The 17,022-nt window shown below is 54.0% G+C and overlaps 1 protein-coding gene across 1 annotated transcript in view; it reads right to left on the reverse strand.

The window, feature by feature from the left end:
* Positions 1–239: 239 nt before the first annotated feature.
* SPSB4 (splA/ryanodine receptor domain and SOCS box containing 4) overlaps positions 240–17,022 on the reverse strand; it is a 66,578-nt gene continuing 49,795 nt past the window's right edge. The window contains exon 3 of the mRNA XM_041004167.1: positions 240–367. Coding sequence (XP_040860101.1) covers positions 240–367 — 128 coding nt within the window. The remainder of the gene's footprint in view (positions 368–17,022) is intronic.

Raw genomic sequence — 17,022 nt, forward strand, 5'->3', positions numbered from 1 at the left:
TCTGTTCAGTGCTGTCCGCTGCTGTCCCCGTTGGAGGGCAGGCAGCACCTGGGCCGGGAGCTGGTTCGGGGCTCCAGGCCTCTGTGGCTTCCAAGCATGTGGGTGCCTTGCCAGGGCTGCTTCTGCGGCGTTGATACCATGCAGAGTCAGCAGCAGTGTGTAAGTCCTGGGGAAGGCTTCCTTGGAGATGCACCGTGTGAGCGTGGGGGACGGGCCCGCCGGCCCCTGGGTGCCCTGGCTCACTGATACTGCAGGTAGTTCTTCAGGGACTGAGGCAGGGGCAGGGTGCTGATGTCTCGCAGGCGCGAGCGGCCCAGGGCCGAGCGGATGGATCTCCGGCACAGGTCCATGAGCGGCAGGGGCTCGGCTGCAAAAAAAACGGCAGAGGAGCATAGCGGTTATTCTCCCGTGTGTGCCCTGGCCCTTCTCCTCGCACCCCACCCACCTCCCGACCTCTGAGCTGCCCTCTGCGCCCCGGGCTTCTCTGGTTCCACCAGTCCAAGGTCTAGGTCAGCGTTCACAGACTGAAACAACGCCAGGCAGAATGAAGAATTCTGGAGCTGGTTTAGTGGCTAGTGACTGTCAAGGGGTACCGGGCAGCGCCGTCCACAGCCCGGCTGAGTTTGGCAGGGTCGTTCCACACAGGTGCACAGGGCAGCTTGCTGGGCAAGGTTCTGCACCAAAGCATGTCAGGGCCTTCCTTGCAGGAACAGGTTAGGGCCTGAGATGGGATGCCTCTGAATCCTGACACCTCCGAGGCTTCCTTGGACTGCCAGCAAAAGGAGGCATTCCAACACCCAGTTCTGGAAAACTTCCTGCTTGAAGATCTGCAGGCAGCGCAGCCTCGGGATACAGGAGCAGATAGACTTAACTAGCTTTTGCGCAGACACACTTACTAAGCACTTCCAGTTGACCCTGGAGATGCCAAAATAACTAGGCCAGGGGCAGAGGAAGGCTGGGAAGTGGGGCAGGGCTGACGGTCTGGGCCTTTAAATAGGTGACTAATAGTATAACAGATGCTGTAACTCCTCCGTGCATGGGGACAGACACTGCAGTCGCTGCATAAAAGAGCTGTTTTCAATCCTCAATCAAATAGAAAATGCCCGATGGGGCTGCAGAGGGGAAACCCTTGAAGTGCGGGTGGGGTCTGCGGCACAGAGGCACAAACTGGGACAGGCATGGAGGGAGAGCAGCAGGTGGCTTTCACCGCGTGAGGGCTGAATGGTGGCTGTCAGCCACAAATCCTGGAGCCTCTGGTGTGGCTTCCACAGGCCTGGTTTCCCCATACGCCTGCAGGAACACACTAGCAGCCCAAAGTTGCATCTCACTGCCTTCTGGTAACAGAGTAAGTGACATTATAAAAGCATTCTGTGGTTGAGCTGCTGCGTCTGATGCCGGCGTCCTGTGTCAGGGCACTGGTTTGAGTCTAACTGCTCTGCTTCCAAGCCTACTTCCTGCTGCTACCCCGGGAAAGCAGGAGAAGGTTGCCCAAGGGCCTTGAGTTCTGCCATCCATGTGGGAGCCCCTGGCTGTGGCCTGACCCTGCCCTCGCTGCTGTGGCCATTGCGAGAAAGAACCAGCCAAGTCACCACTTGTTCTGCCTTTGTAACACATACATTTTAAAAAATAAAAATTCTATAAGATACTAATACACAAGAAAACTCCTGGCCTGGCCGTGATGGGGACAAGGGAAGGGAATGTGCTCCCAAGTACGTTCCACAGGAAATTTGCAGTTAAAAACAGAGCTGGCCAAGGTCAAGTCATCCTTGCACAGGAGTATCCACTTGAGCTGGCATACCCACCCCGGCTACGTGCATGGCGTGTTAATAACATCACTTCCATGTCCACAGCTGTCCTCACAATGGGGTTGGCCAGGCGAAGCTCAACCCTCCTCTCTTTTAAAATCCTTTTAAAAAAATATTTTAAAAAGATTTGTTTATTTGAAAGGCAGAACAATGGAGGGATGGGAAGAAACAGGAAAAGAGAGAAAAAGAGAAAGGAGAGACGAGGCCTTCTACCCATTGGTTCACTCCCCAAATGTCTGCAATAGCCAGGGCTGTACCAGGCTGAGGGCAGGCACCAGGGCTGCGCCAGCTGAGGCCAGGCACCAGGGCTGAGGCCAGGCTGAGGCCAGGCACCAAGGCTGAGGCCAGGCTAAGGCCAGGCATCAGGGCTGCACCAGCTGAGGGAGGCACCAGGGCTGAGGCCAGGCTAAGGCCAGGCACCAGGGCTGCACCAGCTGAGGGAGGCACCAGGGCTGAGGGAGGCACCAAGGCTGAGGCCAGGCACCAGGGCTGAGCCAGCTGAGGCCAGGCACCAGGGCTGAGGGAGGCACCAGGGCTGAGGCCAAGCACCAGGGCTGCGCCAGGCTGAGGCCAAGCACCAGGGCTGATTCCAGGCTGAGGCCAGGCACCAGGGCTGCGCCAGGCTGAGGCCAAGCACCAGGGCTGCGCCAGGCTGAGGCCAGGCACCAGGGCTGAGGCCAGCCTGAGGCTAGGCACCAGGGCTGAGGCCAGGCACCAGGGCTGCGCCAGCTGAGGCCAGGCACCAGCTACTCCATCCTCCTAAATGGCTGTAGGAACCCACGTACTTGGACCATCCTGCACCACCTTTCCAGCTGTGTTAGCTGGGAGCTGGACCGGAAGTGGAGCAGCCGAGACCCTAACTGGCACCAATATGGAAGGGTGCTTACTCTGTGGATTGACAACACTGCCCCATCCAAACCCATCACCTCCCTGCCCTGCCCTGCTCACATCCTCAGACCAACACTCAACCCCGCCTCAGGGTGTCCCAAACTCTCCTCCGGAGGCACCCTTGCACCCAGCTCCCCTGCTCCTTGTCTCCAACTCTGGCCAAGTCTCCAGGATGTCCTGCGGCCCTCTGGGCTTCAGGAGCTTGCTGGAAGCCGCTCACCACAGCCAGCTTCCACGATGTCCTTTGGGTTCCTATTGTACCAGTGCCTGCTTCCTTGTCCCACTGGACATGAGGACTCCACCCTCCTAAATGGCAGCTGCTACTAACCAGGCAAGGCGTACGACAGGATCTGCCCTTTAATGAAGGCTGGTTGGGTGGCCAGGAGACGTCCCACCTTCATCAGCTCACATGCCCAGATGCAGCAAACGTCTCCAACACCTTAAGAGACACACTGCTTTCATTGTTCCCATTTCAAGGAGGAGCAAGGGGAATCAGACAGGGTAAGCCACTTGCCTAACAACACACAGCTGTTAAGTGGCACAGCCAGGCAGTGTACTGGGCAGTTAGCAGTTGCAACTGTCTTACCTGATGACTCCAAGTACTGGGCATCTACTCTGCCATGTTAGACTGGCTCTCACTGAGATCTCTACATCCTCCTTTGACATAGATGCCGACCTCAGAGAGGCAGAGAGTCATGACCAGGGTCACACAGCCTATGCTGCCTCCTTAAAGACCCTGTGGTCACTGAAGGTGGCCTGATGCAGAGAAGGGACGGCAAAGGCCACTGCTCAGTGTTGACCTGCTGCCTCTCACAACATCCAACCCCAGCAACAGTTCTACTCCTATCACCGTGGCATCTGCAAAACCCAACCATATGTCTTCCCTGAGTGGAAGTCCAGTCAGCCACGAGCTCCTCCCACAAGAGCCAAGCCCCTGCCTGCCTGCCTGCGAGCCGCGGTGCTTGGAGTCCCATTCCCACCAATGGCAGCACAGTCTGGCCAGTTCTTCTGTTCCTGGGTAGCAGTGATGACGCCTCCTGCTTGCCTGCCGCGCATGCCTCGTCTCAGCCCATCCACCTGAGAGGTCGTTTTAAAAATAGTCTAACTTACTTACTGTGGCTCTCCAGCTGCCACGGTTCATCACGCTAATTGACAGCACTGCTCTGCTCTCGATGAAGAGTCAGTGCAGCCAGGACACTGGGTCTGCTTCTGTGCTAAGAATATCAAGCGGCAATCGTCTCCCCGGTAACCCACGTGTGCCCTGGATCCCTGGCCCGGCTCAGCCGCAGGACTTCCCAGGCACTCTCTTTTGCTGCCAGTAAACGAGGTTAGCTTGTCTGGCCTTGACAGTCTGTCTCCGTGATGGAAACGGTGGAGGCTGGGTTTGAACTGCTTCCCTGCCACGGGAAGTCTCCCCTACCTGTGGGCAGGGGAGCACCGATACCCTCATCCCTTTGTTAGATTTTTTTTGGGGAAAAAAAAAAATCAACATTTTCAGGTCAGGAAGTAAAATTGCTTGTAATTTCAGAGAGTGGTCAGCAGATGAAGAAGTGAGCATGACAGGCCTGAAACGGAACTGAAGGAGACCTGGGCACAGCTTGTTTCGGGAAGAGGGATGAAGGGATGACACTCGCACCAGCAAACACACAGGCGCGCTATGTCACACACTGAGCTCTTCACAGCCCTGGGGCTATGCCTTCACAGTGCATACCCCTGGCCCTCCCGCACAGAGGTCCTCTCGCTGAGAAGCCCTCCCGTGCCCTGCTGGCCCTGCTGGCCAGGACTCAAGCTAGTGCCACCCCACCCTCCCCAGTGCACGCCCTGCGGCTATCCCATCAGGCACACACCGATGGCCAAGTGCATCATGAGCTGCACTAAATGTGCTGCTTCAAACGTATGGCATGCCAATACCAACCGGCCCTCGCAGGGTCAACAGGGCCCTCGGCTCCCATGAACAAAGCCTCTGGAATTTGGGAGTTTCCTCGGCAAGTTTTACTGCTTTCCCAGCAAAAAAGGGGTTGTGACTGTGGCCGGGACAGAACAGCATTTCTGGATGAACTTGGCTGTAAGGAGCGTTCCTTACAAGGACGGCTCCCAGCCCAGGTGGGGCTGCATTCCTTCCCGGGACAGACGGCTATCAAGTTACTTTGTGTGCACTGCAGAGTGTTGCTCGGGAAAACAGCTTTAAACAAGGCCTGGGCTGCCCTAGCAACAGCGCAGAGCAGGCATGGGACCTCTGGAGCGGGAGGACCCAGTACAGGCCACACCAGGGTTCCAGCTCAGGTTCTTAGCTGAGCTGGGCCCCATAGGGGGTACTGCTTTCCACGGACTATCCCAAAAGTGACAGGTGTGTGTGTGTGTGTGTGTGTGTAAAGAACATGTTAGCAGCAGTGGGAAGCAAGGAAGGCAGCCAGCAGGCTGGACATGGGAGTACATTCTAGGAGGACAGTAAGTGGAGGCCAGGTGGCAGGCCTGTGCACCTGCTCTGAGTGCGGCTCTCATCCAACGAACCCCGAGACGCCCAGTAGCAGACACTGGGGCACAGGAGCTGTCATCTCCACCCCTAGGGCCACTGGGCTCCGAGAGCAACCTCCAGGCAGGCAGGCAGCCTTTGAGGAGTCACGTGGCCAGAAGCCGAATGGACCTCCAGCGAACCCTTCCTGTACTGGGAAAGGCAAGGCACTTTTGCTTAGATGGAGAACCGAGGGTCCAGCCCCCCACCAGCTCCCCACCTCAGGGCACTGTCACTTGAAGCCCAGCCTCCCACAGCTGCAGAGAGAACACAGACGCGCTCTGAAGAGTGTCTGCCCACCTGGTGTGAAACGAAAGTACAAGACGGCGCTCCAACCCACAAACACATCCAGAAACAGCGGACGGGGCCAATGGGACACCAAGGGAGGGGGCAAGGCAGATGGAACCCTCCACCCGCCATGCATGCTGCTGGGCTCCCTCCCGGCTGCCTACAACCCTCAGCTTCCCCTCACACAGCTCTTCCTCTACGTTACCCTCTGCAACAGCCACCCACAATGTGGGAAATTGCATCTCAGCGACTCCAAGAGCATCCTCCACCTCCCGTCTTAACTGAATCAGGTACTTGCTCCCAAGACATTAGAACCCGCAGCCTCCTCTGGAGACTGTCTGCTCATCCTGCCAGCTGCTTGAGGCAAATCCTACTGTTGGCTTGTCTCTTCCCCTCACACCCTTGTTGGTCAGGACGTTGGCCTGACTTTCCAGGCCTCTCTCCATCACGTGGCCACCCACGTCACCTCCGTGGGACAGCTGTCATGGAGCTCATGGGTTGACGGCCTCATCCTCAGAGATCCTCTCCTCCCAAGCATGGGCACCTGCCCTGCCCTCACGTGGACCTGGCATCACCCCCTCATGTCTCTTATTCGCTCCCAGGGAAGCCTCCAACCCTGAGGCCTCCTTTGGCTCCTTCTCATCTAGCTGTGGAGGAGTTAGGGGATGGGCTCAGGCAGCTGTCATGGCACCACCAGGGAGAGGCAGGGGGAGTGCATGCCTGGGGAGTGGAGTGATATAAGTTGAGTTCAGCTCCTGCCCACCACATATCTGGCCTCCTTTCCTGACCACGCTGCACATCTGAGCATAAAGCGGACAGGAAGCCAGAAGTCCTGGGCTCCTGGCTGGCTTCAGCTAGCAGCTGGCAGAGCAACCTCACTTTTTGTTCTCCAGCCGTGGGGTCTCCATCAGAGTGGCAAATGGCTTGGCAGGATGCCTCGAGTGCCTTTCCACTGGTTTATGTTTCGCAGGACAGAAATCACATTTAGTCCTGGCAGTAAATGGGGCTCTGACTGGACCAAATCAAATTAGGTATGATGGAAAAACACACACTCTAAAGCGTGAATGGGAAAGTAAGTGATGCTCGTGAGATAAACATGAGATGAGCCTTGGAGACAGAGCCAACGTCATGGCTCCTGAGCCCAGACAGGCTGCCTGGGGTGGCAGGGCTGAGCCAGGCCCAGGACGGGCTCACCCTTGCCCGCTGCCATTATTTCAGCCAGGGCTGGCTGCCGAGCAGCCTTATTCCATGTGCTCAGTCAGGCTCCCTGCAGCCACAGGTTCCCAGGAGCTTCATCAAGGGAAGGGGGACCCGGACTGCAGAGCCTTCCTGGCCGAGGTCTCAGCAGGGCTGGACTGCGGGCCCACTGCTCACTTTGCTGCTGCCCCCTTCCCTGGCTGAAGTGTGCAGTGTGTCTGCTTACTCTCCCAGCTGTGTGGAGGACAGGTGGCCCACCGTGGGGACTCGGGTCCTCCTCAGGATTGTGGCCTTGGCACTTGTTGAGCTTCTTGAACTCTAAGCAGACACAGCCTGGAGAACCCTGAGAGTCCTGGTCATGCCCATGCCCATGCTGGGATCCCATATGGGCACTGGCTTACATCCTGACTGCTCTACTTCCCATCTAGCTCCCTGCCTGTGGCCTGGAAAAGCAGTCGAGGACGGCCCAAAGCCTTGGCACCCTGTACCTGGGAGACCGGGAGAAAGCTCCTGGCTCCTGGCTTTGGATTGGCTCAGCTCCTGCCATTGCAGTCACTTGAGGAGTGAACCAGCAGACAGAATATCTCTTCCTCTTTCTGTAAGTCTGCTTCACCAATAAAAAACAAATCATTAAAAAATAATCATAATGGAAAACATTGTAGAGAGGCCTGAGATCTCCCCTTCCATTTCCATATCTCTAAATTGTGATCAGAATGTTCAATATTGGTATTCCTGACATTTAATGACATTTTGGGGAGGGTGGGGGGAGAAACAGAAAGGACATGACACAGCTGTAAAAGTTGTCAACCAGAGCAAATCGCTTCTATGAAGCACAGACCAGGCCTGAGTGCCTGATCACAGAACCCTGAGTAAAGGCTGGTCAGAAGTAAACCCTTCCAAAAAAAATCCTTCCAGTGGACATCAGCCCCAAGTGGGCTGTTCAGCTGCATACTGACACCCCGACATCACAGCTCGGAGCCAAGCCTTCCTGTCATCCCCGTGACATCACAGCTCGGAGCCAAGCCTTCCTGTCATCCCCGTGACATCACAGCTCGGAGCCAAGCCTTCCTGTCATCCCCGTGACATCACAGCTCGGAGCCAAGGCTTCCTGTCATCCCCGTGACATCACAGCTCAGAGTCAAAGTTTGCTGATGTAATGCTTCTCACCTTGCCTTTATTTATTTATTTCTTAATATTTAGAATTAATCTGGATGGGGAACAGCATTTTTAAAAGATTTATTTCTATTTGAAGGGCAGATTTACAAAGAGAGGAGAGATAGAGGGAAGGAGAGAGAAAGATCTATTTCTTGGTTCACTCGATGGCCAGAGCTGGGTCAGGACTTGAACCAGTGGTGCCCATATGGGATGGCGGCCTTGCAGGTACGACACTGGCCTCCTTATCTTGCTCTTCAACCTTCCCTTTGGGTGAATCTGAATATGTCCGCAGATTAGCATTGAGATATTCTATCACTCCATCTGATTATCATTATTTTGTGGCTTCTCTCTGGTTGGTACCTCTCAATTCAACATGTATTAAGCGCCTGCTCTTATCCAAATTAGGGACATGGTCACACATGGTCAGCCTCTGCCCTGGTTCCGCTCTGGGACCTGTGTCAGCAACGGATTCCCCCGGAACGTTGGAGATGCTGGATCCTGAGCTTGGCCCAGGCTTCCTACCTACAAATCAACATTTTAACAAAATCTCCAGTGATTCGGACACATTTTTGTCTAAAGGCCCAATCCTTGGAGCTGCTGTAACACTCCAACACTCAACAATGACATCCAGTCCCGCCCCTTCTCCCACAGGATCCCTGTCCTTGGGGCCATGTCACCAGGCTCCGAGACCTAGCCTTTCAGACAAACGCATACATCCAGCCAGCCCCAGCCAGCCCCAAGTCCTTCCAGGCTCACCTCTGGCACCTGCTGCTTCTAGCCCCAGGTACCTCCTTCACCCTCAGTCCTCTGGGGTCTTCCTGACCCTGACAGCAGCTCCTCAGCCTCCCCACCCAGCATGGCTTGCTGCAGCCCTGCCTTCGAGGACTTTCCAACACTTGGGAAACAACCTGAGAATTCTATGAGACAACCCAGGGTGAAACACTCCACCCTGCGCTGGATCCCACTGCCCTCTCTTTACTGAGTTGGGGGAACAGGGACTCCTTGTCCCCAACCCGTGGCAAATCGCTGACCACTCTGAATTGCTCCAGAATCATTTCCCCTAGACTGTAAGCTCCTTTAGGTGGGCACTGCGTCTTGTGTTTGCCGCCCAGTCTCTCATCCTACTCTGCAGCACAGGTTCAAGGTCAACGGGAATGGGTCCGTCACTGGGGATAGAGGGTGCAACTGAGATGAACCTTCACCTCTATAGAGGAGCTGCAGCCCAGCTCTTCCAACTCTGGGAGTGGATTTTCTTTTTCTTTTTTTTTTTTTTTAAAGATTTATTTTATTTTTATTGGAAAGACGGATATACAGAGAGGAAAGACAGAGAGGAAGATCTTCCGTCCAATGGTTCACTCCCCAGGCAGCCGCAATGGCTGGAGCTGAGCCAATCCGAAGCCAGAAGCTTCTTCCGGGTCTCCCACACGGGTGCAGGGTCCCAAGGCTTTGGGCCGTCCTCAACTGCTTTCCTGGGCCACAGGCAGGGAGCTGGATGGGAAGCGGGGCTGTCGGGATTAGAACCGGCGCCCATATGGGATCCTGGGCATGCAAGGCAAGAACCTTAACCACTGCGCCATCACGCAGGACCCGGATTTTATTTTTCAAAAGTGGCCCTTCCACTGTCCAGAAGTTGACTGCGGAGCCCTCCAGTGAAGTCCCCTAGGCAGTTGGAATTAGGAACCCGCTCTGCCAGTTCCTTAGTCTGATAGAGGGATGCTCTTGACTCAGCTGAAAATCCTCCCCCAAAAAACAGACTGTGCTCAACTTGGAGCTGCCCCAAGAGCCACATGATGGCTAGACGCTTTGGCCTTGGACATGAGGGGTGAGCTTGGGGCCAGGGTCCCTGGCCCAGTGTGCATGCTACAGAACAGATCTTCCCACCCTCCTCAGCACATCCCTGCAACCCTGGAACCCTGGAGCTGCCCTACGGAAGAAACACACCCACATGGGGAGGAGGCTAGGCAGGGGGAAGTGTGGGTGCTAGTCCCATGCGGGGCAGAGCTGAGGCCCTCTGAGTGTGTCCCCTCCCCGCCCCGGGGAGAGCACCTGTCTAAAAAAGAATATGGAGTTGGGTGGTGGGCAGCAGGACTTGCCTCCCAGGTATCCAGTTAAAAGCTGCATCAACGAATCTGGGACAGTCCTGGCACGGGTGCAGAAAAATGATGGTGCTCCAGGGCCACCGAAATACAGACTCAGTGACACCTGACAGTTAAGCGCTGATCCTCAGAGTGGGTGGTGGATTCAAGGGTGTGTGCTAAATTATAAAGGAATCAGCATACATGAATAAGCAAATTAGATTAAAAGAGGGTTTGCAGGGGACCCCATAACATAGTGCTTCTACAATAAATGACTGACTGTGTCTGACCCAATTCTGTGTATCAGAAATTCAATGAAAAAAGCAACATGAAAATTTATAAACTGGTGTCACTCTAACTTAAACAAGAGTTTGGCCAGGTGAATTATGGCTGAATTCTAGTTGGTGAATAATGGAGTCATTCTTGCTTACTTATCATTTGGCATTGCCTGGGGGTGAGTGAGGCAGGACTGGAAGAGAGGAGTCCAGGCCTGGAGGTGGACCAACAGGGCAGGGGGTTCCCTCCATAAGGCAGGGACAGCCCCCTGGTGAGGGGCAGTCAGGGACATCTGTCACTGCTGTCTCGGAGCAGGCAAAGCACAGACAGGCAGCTGCAGTAGAGGACAGGGCAGTCAGATGTCTCCGTACTGATGGCCATGGGCATTTCCTAGCGGAGGGCTGAGCAGGCTGGGGCAGCACCCTGTCCAGCTGCGGCAGCCCCGGGTTCCAGCCTAGCCACCTGCCTAATCGACTCTGCAGGACTCTCCTGCCAACCTCTCCCTAGGAAAGCCCAACAAGGTCACATGTTGTCGGCAGCCATGAGGATGGCCCGGCTGGGTTCTCAGCTGTTATTCCAGCAGTAACCATAGATGTGCTGCAGTAAGGCTGGTCTTGGCCTGTTCTGTGTCCTGAGCCCTTCTAAGCATTTTACAGCAGAGTACTTCCAATAGTTCATGAAAGTGTGGATTGTGGAGAAAACAGGCAGGGTTTCCCAGGTGTTTCTGTGCCCTGATAAGTTAATCTTTTAATGCAACTTTCCAACCAACTTTCTGGAGTATCCCCTTCTATGTGCAGCCTCTACTACACAATGAGGTAGCTATTGCTCTTACGAAGGTCAAGGAACCAGTGCTGGAAATGAGGTTGGGACCTGGGCAGAACGGAACAGGATGTGCACTGTTGCTAACCCTTCAAGGAAGGGAGGGGTGGTCACTGCAAGCAGAGCTAGCCTTGTCCTGCTGACTGTTACTCAGTGTCAGTGGCCCCAAGCCCATGCCCCTCAGCCCTGCTCTACACAGTCACTGCAAACAGAACCCTGGTGCCGTAACGCTCAGTCATGGAGGGCAGTGGGGCTGGGAGGTGGCCCAGAACAAAGGACCCTGCAGAACAGAGGACAGCTTCTTACAGGTCTGGCTTGCCTGGTACCACCTGAATTATCGGCCTAGCCAATACAAATTCTACAAAAAAAAGATCTTCCCTACCCTAGGCCTGGGCCCAGCACCCCCGCCCTCATGCCCTCTTCCCGAAGCAGCCAGCACGAGGTTCCTCCCCACCAGCACTGAGGCTGCATTGCATCCCTCCCGTGTGGGTGAGTCACGCAAATTCCCTCCACTTGGGACATGCCATCACATTGGCCCCTTGCTGAACAGCGTAAGCCCCAGGGCTTTCACAGGAGGACCTTCTAATGGATTTATTGTGCTTGCTTGACCTTTCCAAGTGTGAGCTCAGAACTGGGCCCAGAGGAGGATGGTGGGGGCCTGTTTGTCCTGAGTTGAGCATAACTGATGAGTAAACTGGATTTTTGGATGGAACCCGCCTAGTTTTCTCACCCTTACTGCCTCCCTCCTTTAGTCAAAGGATCTAATTAGGCCCAAGAGAAAGCCAATATTTATGACACAGTTCCAGAAAAGGAAAGCCGTGTCTACTTAGTGGTAAAGGAAAAGGGTTGCAAATAAATATTTACAGTACGTGAAGAGCCATGGTAAAGATTAATTCAGGAGTTTTGGGAAACAACAGCTCTAGTTCCACTTCTGGTTTTAGGGCAAATGTTTTCTAGGTTTAGGTTGCTTGTTAAAATTAATGCTCAATATATGAGTGAAAACCATCTCAGTGCCACAAGCAATTTTTTTTTTTGAAAGACAGAGAGAGAGAATGAATTACTTTTCTACCTGTTGGCTCACTCCTCAAATGCTTTCAGCATTCAGGGCAGAGCCAGGCTAATGAAGGCAGGAATTTGGAACTCAACTGCGCCTTCCACATGGGTGACAGGGACCCAAGTATGGAGCCATCACAGCTGTTTCCCAGAGTGCACAGCAGCAGGAGCTGAGGTATGGGACTAGGATGTCAAGGAGGGAATCTTAATCACTGTACCATCCACCTGACCCTCTACTTTTATAGCTCGCAGACTGCAAATGCCAAGGGTGATGGGCTGGGCGGTAACCCAAATGAATGACAAGGAGCAGGTGTGCACACTGGGCACTGAAAACAGGGGTTGAGTGAGTCCACAGAACCCCAGCAATGCACCACCAACAGCCCCAGCCAGAGCTCTGAATAGGATGCTGGGACTAGCAATGCTTGTTCAAAAAGAACTACAAGTCCAGAGTCTTATCTTACATTTCCACATTGTTCTAATTTAATATAGCCAAACCAAATCTTTTCAGCCCCAGCCCCAGCCCTGAGCTGATAGGGAAGATTCCTATCACCTTTTACTGCACTACCCAGCGCAGGTGGCCCATTCTCAGACCAGCCACGGAAGGGCAGCCTTGACAGGATCCAGGGCTTTCACCATGGCCACCAGTAGAAACCATCATTACATAAAATCAGCTCAAAAGCCCACCTTCTCTCTCGGCTCCCACTGCAGACGGGGCCAAACACAGCCATTGCTCCGTGAGGTAGGACCTCTGCTATTCTCATTTGGCGATGAGGCTGCTCAGGCACGGAGGAGCCACATGGTTCCCAGGCACAAGGACAGGGCTGTCACCTGCCCCCCTCCCAATATCCAGGACAGTCGGTATAAAATGCTGACAACACCTGCTTTTCCATAAAAACAGATACCTTATTTCTTATTTCTCCTCATATTGATAAAGGGTAGCAAACACTGGAGGATAATAAACAAAACTGTCCTGATACATAAAAATAACGACAGAAGAAAATTAACACTTTTTCTATGTGTGAATTAGGAAAAGAAACAACCCCTACATTCATTCATTTGGTGGTAAAACCAGTTTCCCAAAGGAACACAGATCGAGAGCTCCATGACCTGATAAGCAGTTGCCCTGGCTGAGCTGTCAGCATGCCAGCTAGCCCCGCCTGGCCCGAACAGCCTCTCTCAGGGTCTGCTGGGGGTGCAGGGTGGGGAGTCCAGCCTCAGCAACATGGCTCATGCTGCTTTGTAGCCAGAAGGCTAAGTAGGTGGTGAAGCTATTTGCATGGTATTGTGGAGCTGTGATGGCAGGACACATGTGATATTCTGTGCATCACCAGCAGAACGCCCGGTTTCCTTGAGTTTCTCTTCCAGGCCGGGCCACCTGCCAGGGGAGTGAAAAGACCAGATGCTCTCAATCAGAGAAGCACAATTTTCTGGAGGTCCTGGGGAATGAGGGCTGTACCCCCAGTGCTGTGTCAGGGGACATGAGTTTACCCCTCTAATATTTTTTATACGAACAAAATTATCCTGTGAACTTAGGTCTGGTAACAACCCCCTTGTGCTGAATTTTCTCTCATTTTTAAATTGAGATGAAGCTTACATCACATAGAATGAACTGCTTCAGGGCCTGGCATTGCGGTGCAGAGTTAAGTTATGGCTTGTGGCTTTGCCGTCCCATTTCCAACTGCCAGGTTGGGTCCTGGCTACTCTGCTTCAAATCTAGTTTCCTGCTCAGGCACCTGGGAGGGCAGTAGGAAGACGGTCCAAGTGCTTGGGCTCCTGCAACCCATGTGGGAGACCTGGATAAAACTCCCAGCTCCTGGCTTTAAGCCTGGACCAACCCTGGCTGCTGCAGCCCCTGCTGGCACCAGACAGGATCAGTCCCCACCAACCCCGCTTCCCCAGCCCCTGCAGACTGACACCCTGCCTCTGATTGCTTGACTTCATGCACTGTGGCTATTCCAAATAGATGGAACCATATCAACAAGTACGTGACAATTGGTTCTAGTGCCCATGTAGCGTCACATTCTCATAGTGCAACCAAGGTGTAGTGGGTGCAGGAACTGAGTCCTTCATGTGGCTATGGAGCATTTCATTGTATTGAAATGCCACATTTGCTTCCCCACTCATCCTTCGGTGGCCACTCCGGCTGTTTCCACCTTTTGGCTATTGGTGAATGGTGCCGTATTCGAACACCTGTTTCATTTCTCTTGGGTGTCTAACTATGAGCAAAACGGCTAAGTCAAGTGGTGAGTCTAGATTGAACTTTCTGTGGAGCGGCCACACTCTGAGTGGTTTCCACAGTGGCTGCGTTTTATACCACCATGAACAGTTTCTCTGTGTTACCGCCAACTGTTACTCTCTCTGGTGGTTTTGTTGGCCCAGTGGGTGCAAGTAGCATTTGACTAAGGCTTAAATGCTTGCACTGGATTCAAAGAACTGCTTCCTGATCTTTTCTTCATCTGGAGATATTTGGAAAATAACGGAGCGTCCCTCTGGGACACTCACTGCTCCATCATCCTAGCAACCTGAAGAGTCTTGGAGAGCCTTCATAATCCCTCAGTCGAGCCACCTGCTGAGAAGCGCTGGGAAGGGCTCCTGGAGGCCACGTGTTCTGCCACAGGCTCTGTCCACTCCAAGGCCTGGGTCACAGCCCTTGGGCCCTGAAGCCAGTGAGCAATCCTCTAGGTCTCACCTCAGTTTTCCAACCCAGGTGTAACCATCACTTCCAGTGTCTCCCAGGCACAAACCCTTTTGACAAATGACAATTCCCCAGAACTCCACTCTACCTGGCAGCCCAGCAGGGATGCTGCTGTGAGAGGAAGTGCAGGTGTGTGCTTGCAGTGGACATCCAGTCGGGAGCAACGGGATTTGAGTACCAGGCCTGCTCCAGATGACAGCTTCCCCGGAAGGCAGCAGGTGAGCATGCATCAAGGGTTTGCTTTTCTGCCAGCCACAGGGAGATCCACATGGAGCCCTGTCTCCTGGCTTTTCCTGGCCAGCCAGGAAGTGAAGCGGAGGACAGAGCTCTGGGGTGGGATCTGTCTCCGTTCCAGTGGCAAGGCAGGGCTCTGCGGGCCTTAGGGGCCAGGGTTTTAGAAGCTCCTCCTCAGGTTCCCTGATTCTGAGAAGTGGGAAAACCTCAGACTCTTGCCCCAAGGAAAGAACACATGCTTTTACATTTAATAAGCGTGAGAACAATGCCTTATCCGCACAAAGCATTTTTCTTGTGCTGAGGACGTTCACAAACACTCCATTTGCTGTCAGGATGAATCATTCCAAAAGCACACTCCAGGATGAAGGAGGCCCTAAAGACCCTGTTTACTAGGAGAGAAAGCTTGGATCTGCTGACCTCATCTGTGCCAACATTCCCAGGCCTTGCTGGCTGTCCTCTCTGCTCCCGGGCCCTCTCACAGCCCACCACCAAGCAAGGAGCAATCCTGTTGCGCTGGCCCCAGAGTTCAGAATTTCTGATGCGTCACCTCCCTGGTTCCCACGACGGGAGGTGCTACAGATCCACTGCCCCTCATCTCGCAAAAGAACATTCCAGGGCCTAGAGATGAGAGTACATCCCCAGTCACCTGCAATAAACACATGACTATTTCTACAGTGAACTTTATGAATATTCACACTGAATGAATTAAAAGACAACTATAAATACCCGGGTGCAGGTTGAGTCAGGCTGCCGGGTCGGTTTTCCCTAAACTTAGGAACACAGGAAACTTTGGTTTTCAGGATACATGCTGCAGGAACATCTTTGTCTCATGGATGAACGTGTGAGGATGGGTGACTTGCGTCCCTGGGGTCACAGAGCAGCTCAAATTCTGGAGAGAGAATTCAAGCCGGAAGGCTAGTGGAGAGGCTTTGAGACCAGCTGCACAGGGCTCAAGAGCTCAAATCCACTGTGCACTCTGGCTGTGTGGCTGTACTTCGGGCCTCCTGCAAGATGTGGAAGTCCTGAAGGCCACTCTCAAACACCCCAGCTCTGCTGCTGGGCATGTGAGCAGCCTGCCTTTCCCCTGCCCTTTAAGGTCACAGTGGACTTCAAACCCGCTTTGGCGAAGAGCATGCCAGGGCAGTGGTGTGTGTCATTGCAGACAGAAGCCACAGCCGTCTGCAAGGACTCTGCCACCTGCTCTTTGTCACCAGTGACCACTGGAGTGCTGACACGCCCTGGCAGCACAGGGCCTCCAGCTGTTCCCTGACAGGTACTCAGTGTGTGTCAAACCAAACAGGGTTCATCTGCAGTTTCCTGAAGCTTGGGGTGCATCTTACTGCAGTGGGGGCTGCTCCAGTCTGCTGGCCACAGGCTCCTCCTCCATCGGACATGTCATGTGAAGACTCTAAAAGCCCCAAGCTGATGCCCAGCAACCGATGGCCGTCAGTAGCCTCTCCTATTCCCAGCCTCCGTTTCCCCAGCTCTCAGACATGGAGTCCCATTGCTCTGACTTACTGAGTCAGAGAACTAATGTAAGGATTCTCTGAATTTTCACTGTTTACGGGTCACCCTCATTCTCCCCTGGCTTTGATGGGGAGGCTGGGACAGATGGCCTCCTGAGGACTGATGGAAGTGACAGCCGCAAAGGCGGGGCTGCCAGGGACTGGCCGGCTTGGGAGGACGTCAGGAGGGCCAGGTGTCCTGCTGAGCCCGGAGGCCCAGCTCCCCTCAGGCTGACAGATGGGGGGAGTGGGCCTGGGAGGGGATTCTCTGGGCGGAAGAAACAGCTGCGGCAGGAGTTGCATTAAGACCCCATTTAGCAACACCGATTAAGGAGCTATAAATAGCACCTGGGCTCTCACAGGCCATAAAACACACTTCCCACACTGCTCCCAGCCTGCAGCCTGCCTGGCTTAATTGAGGCTCAAAATAAAATACCTGGAAGGCCTTCGTTGCCATAGTGACTGATTGCTGGCCCAGGATGGAGTGGAGGAGGAAGAGGAAGAGAAGGAGGGAAGTGAA

Source organism: Ochotona curzoniae, unplaced genomic scaffold, assembly GCF_017591425.1.
Source record: "Ochotona curzoniae isolate NIBS_2020 unplaced genomic scaffold, NIBS_Ocur_1.0 contig_1302, whole genome shotgun sequence".
NCBI lineage: Eukaryota > Metazoa > Chordata > Mammalia > Lagomorpha > Ochotonidae > Ochotona > Ochotona curzoniae.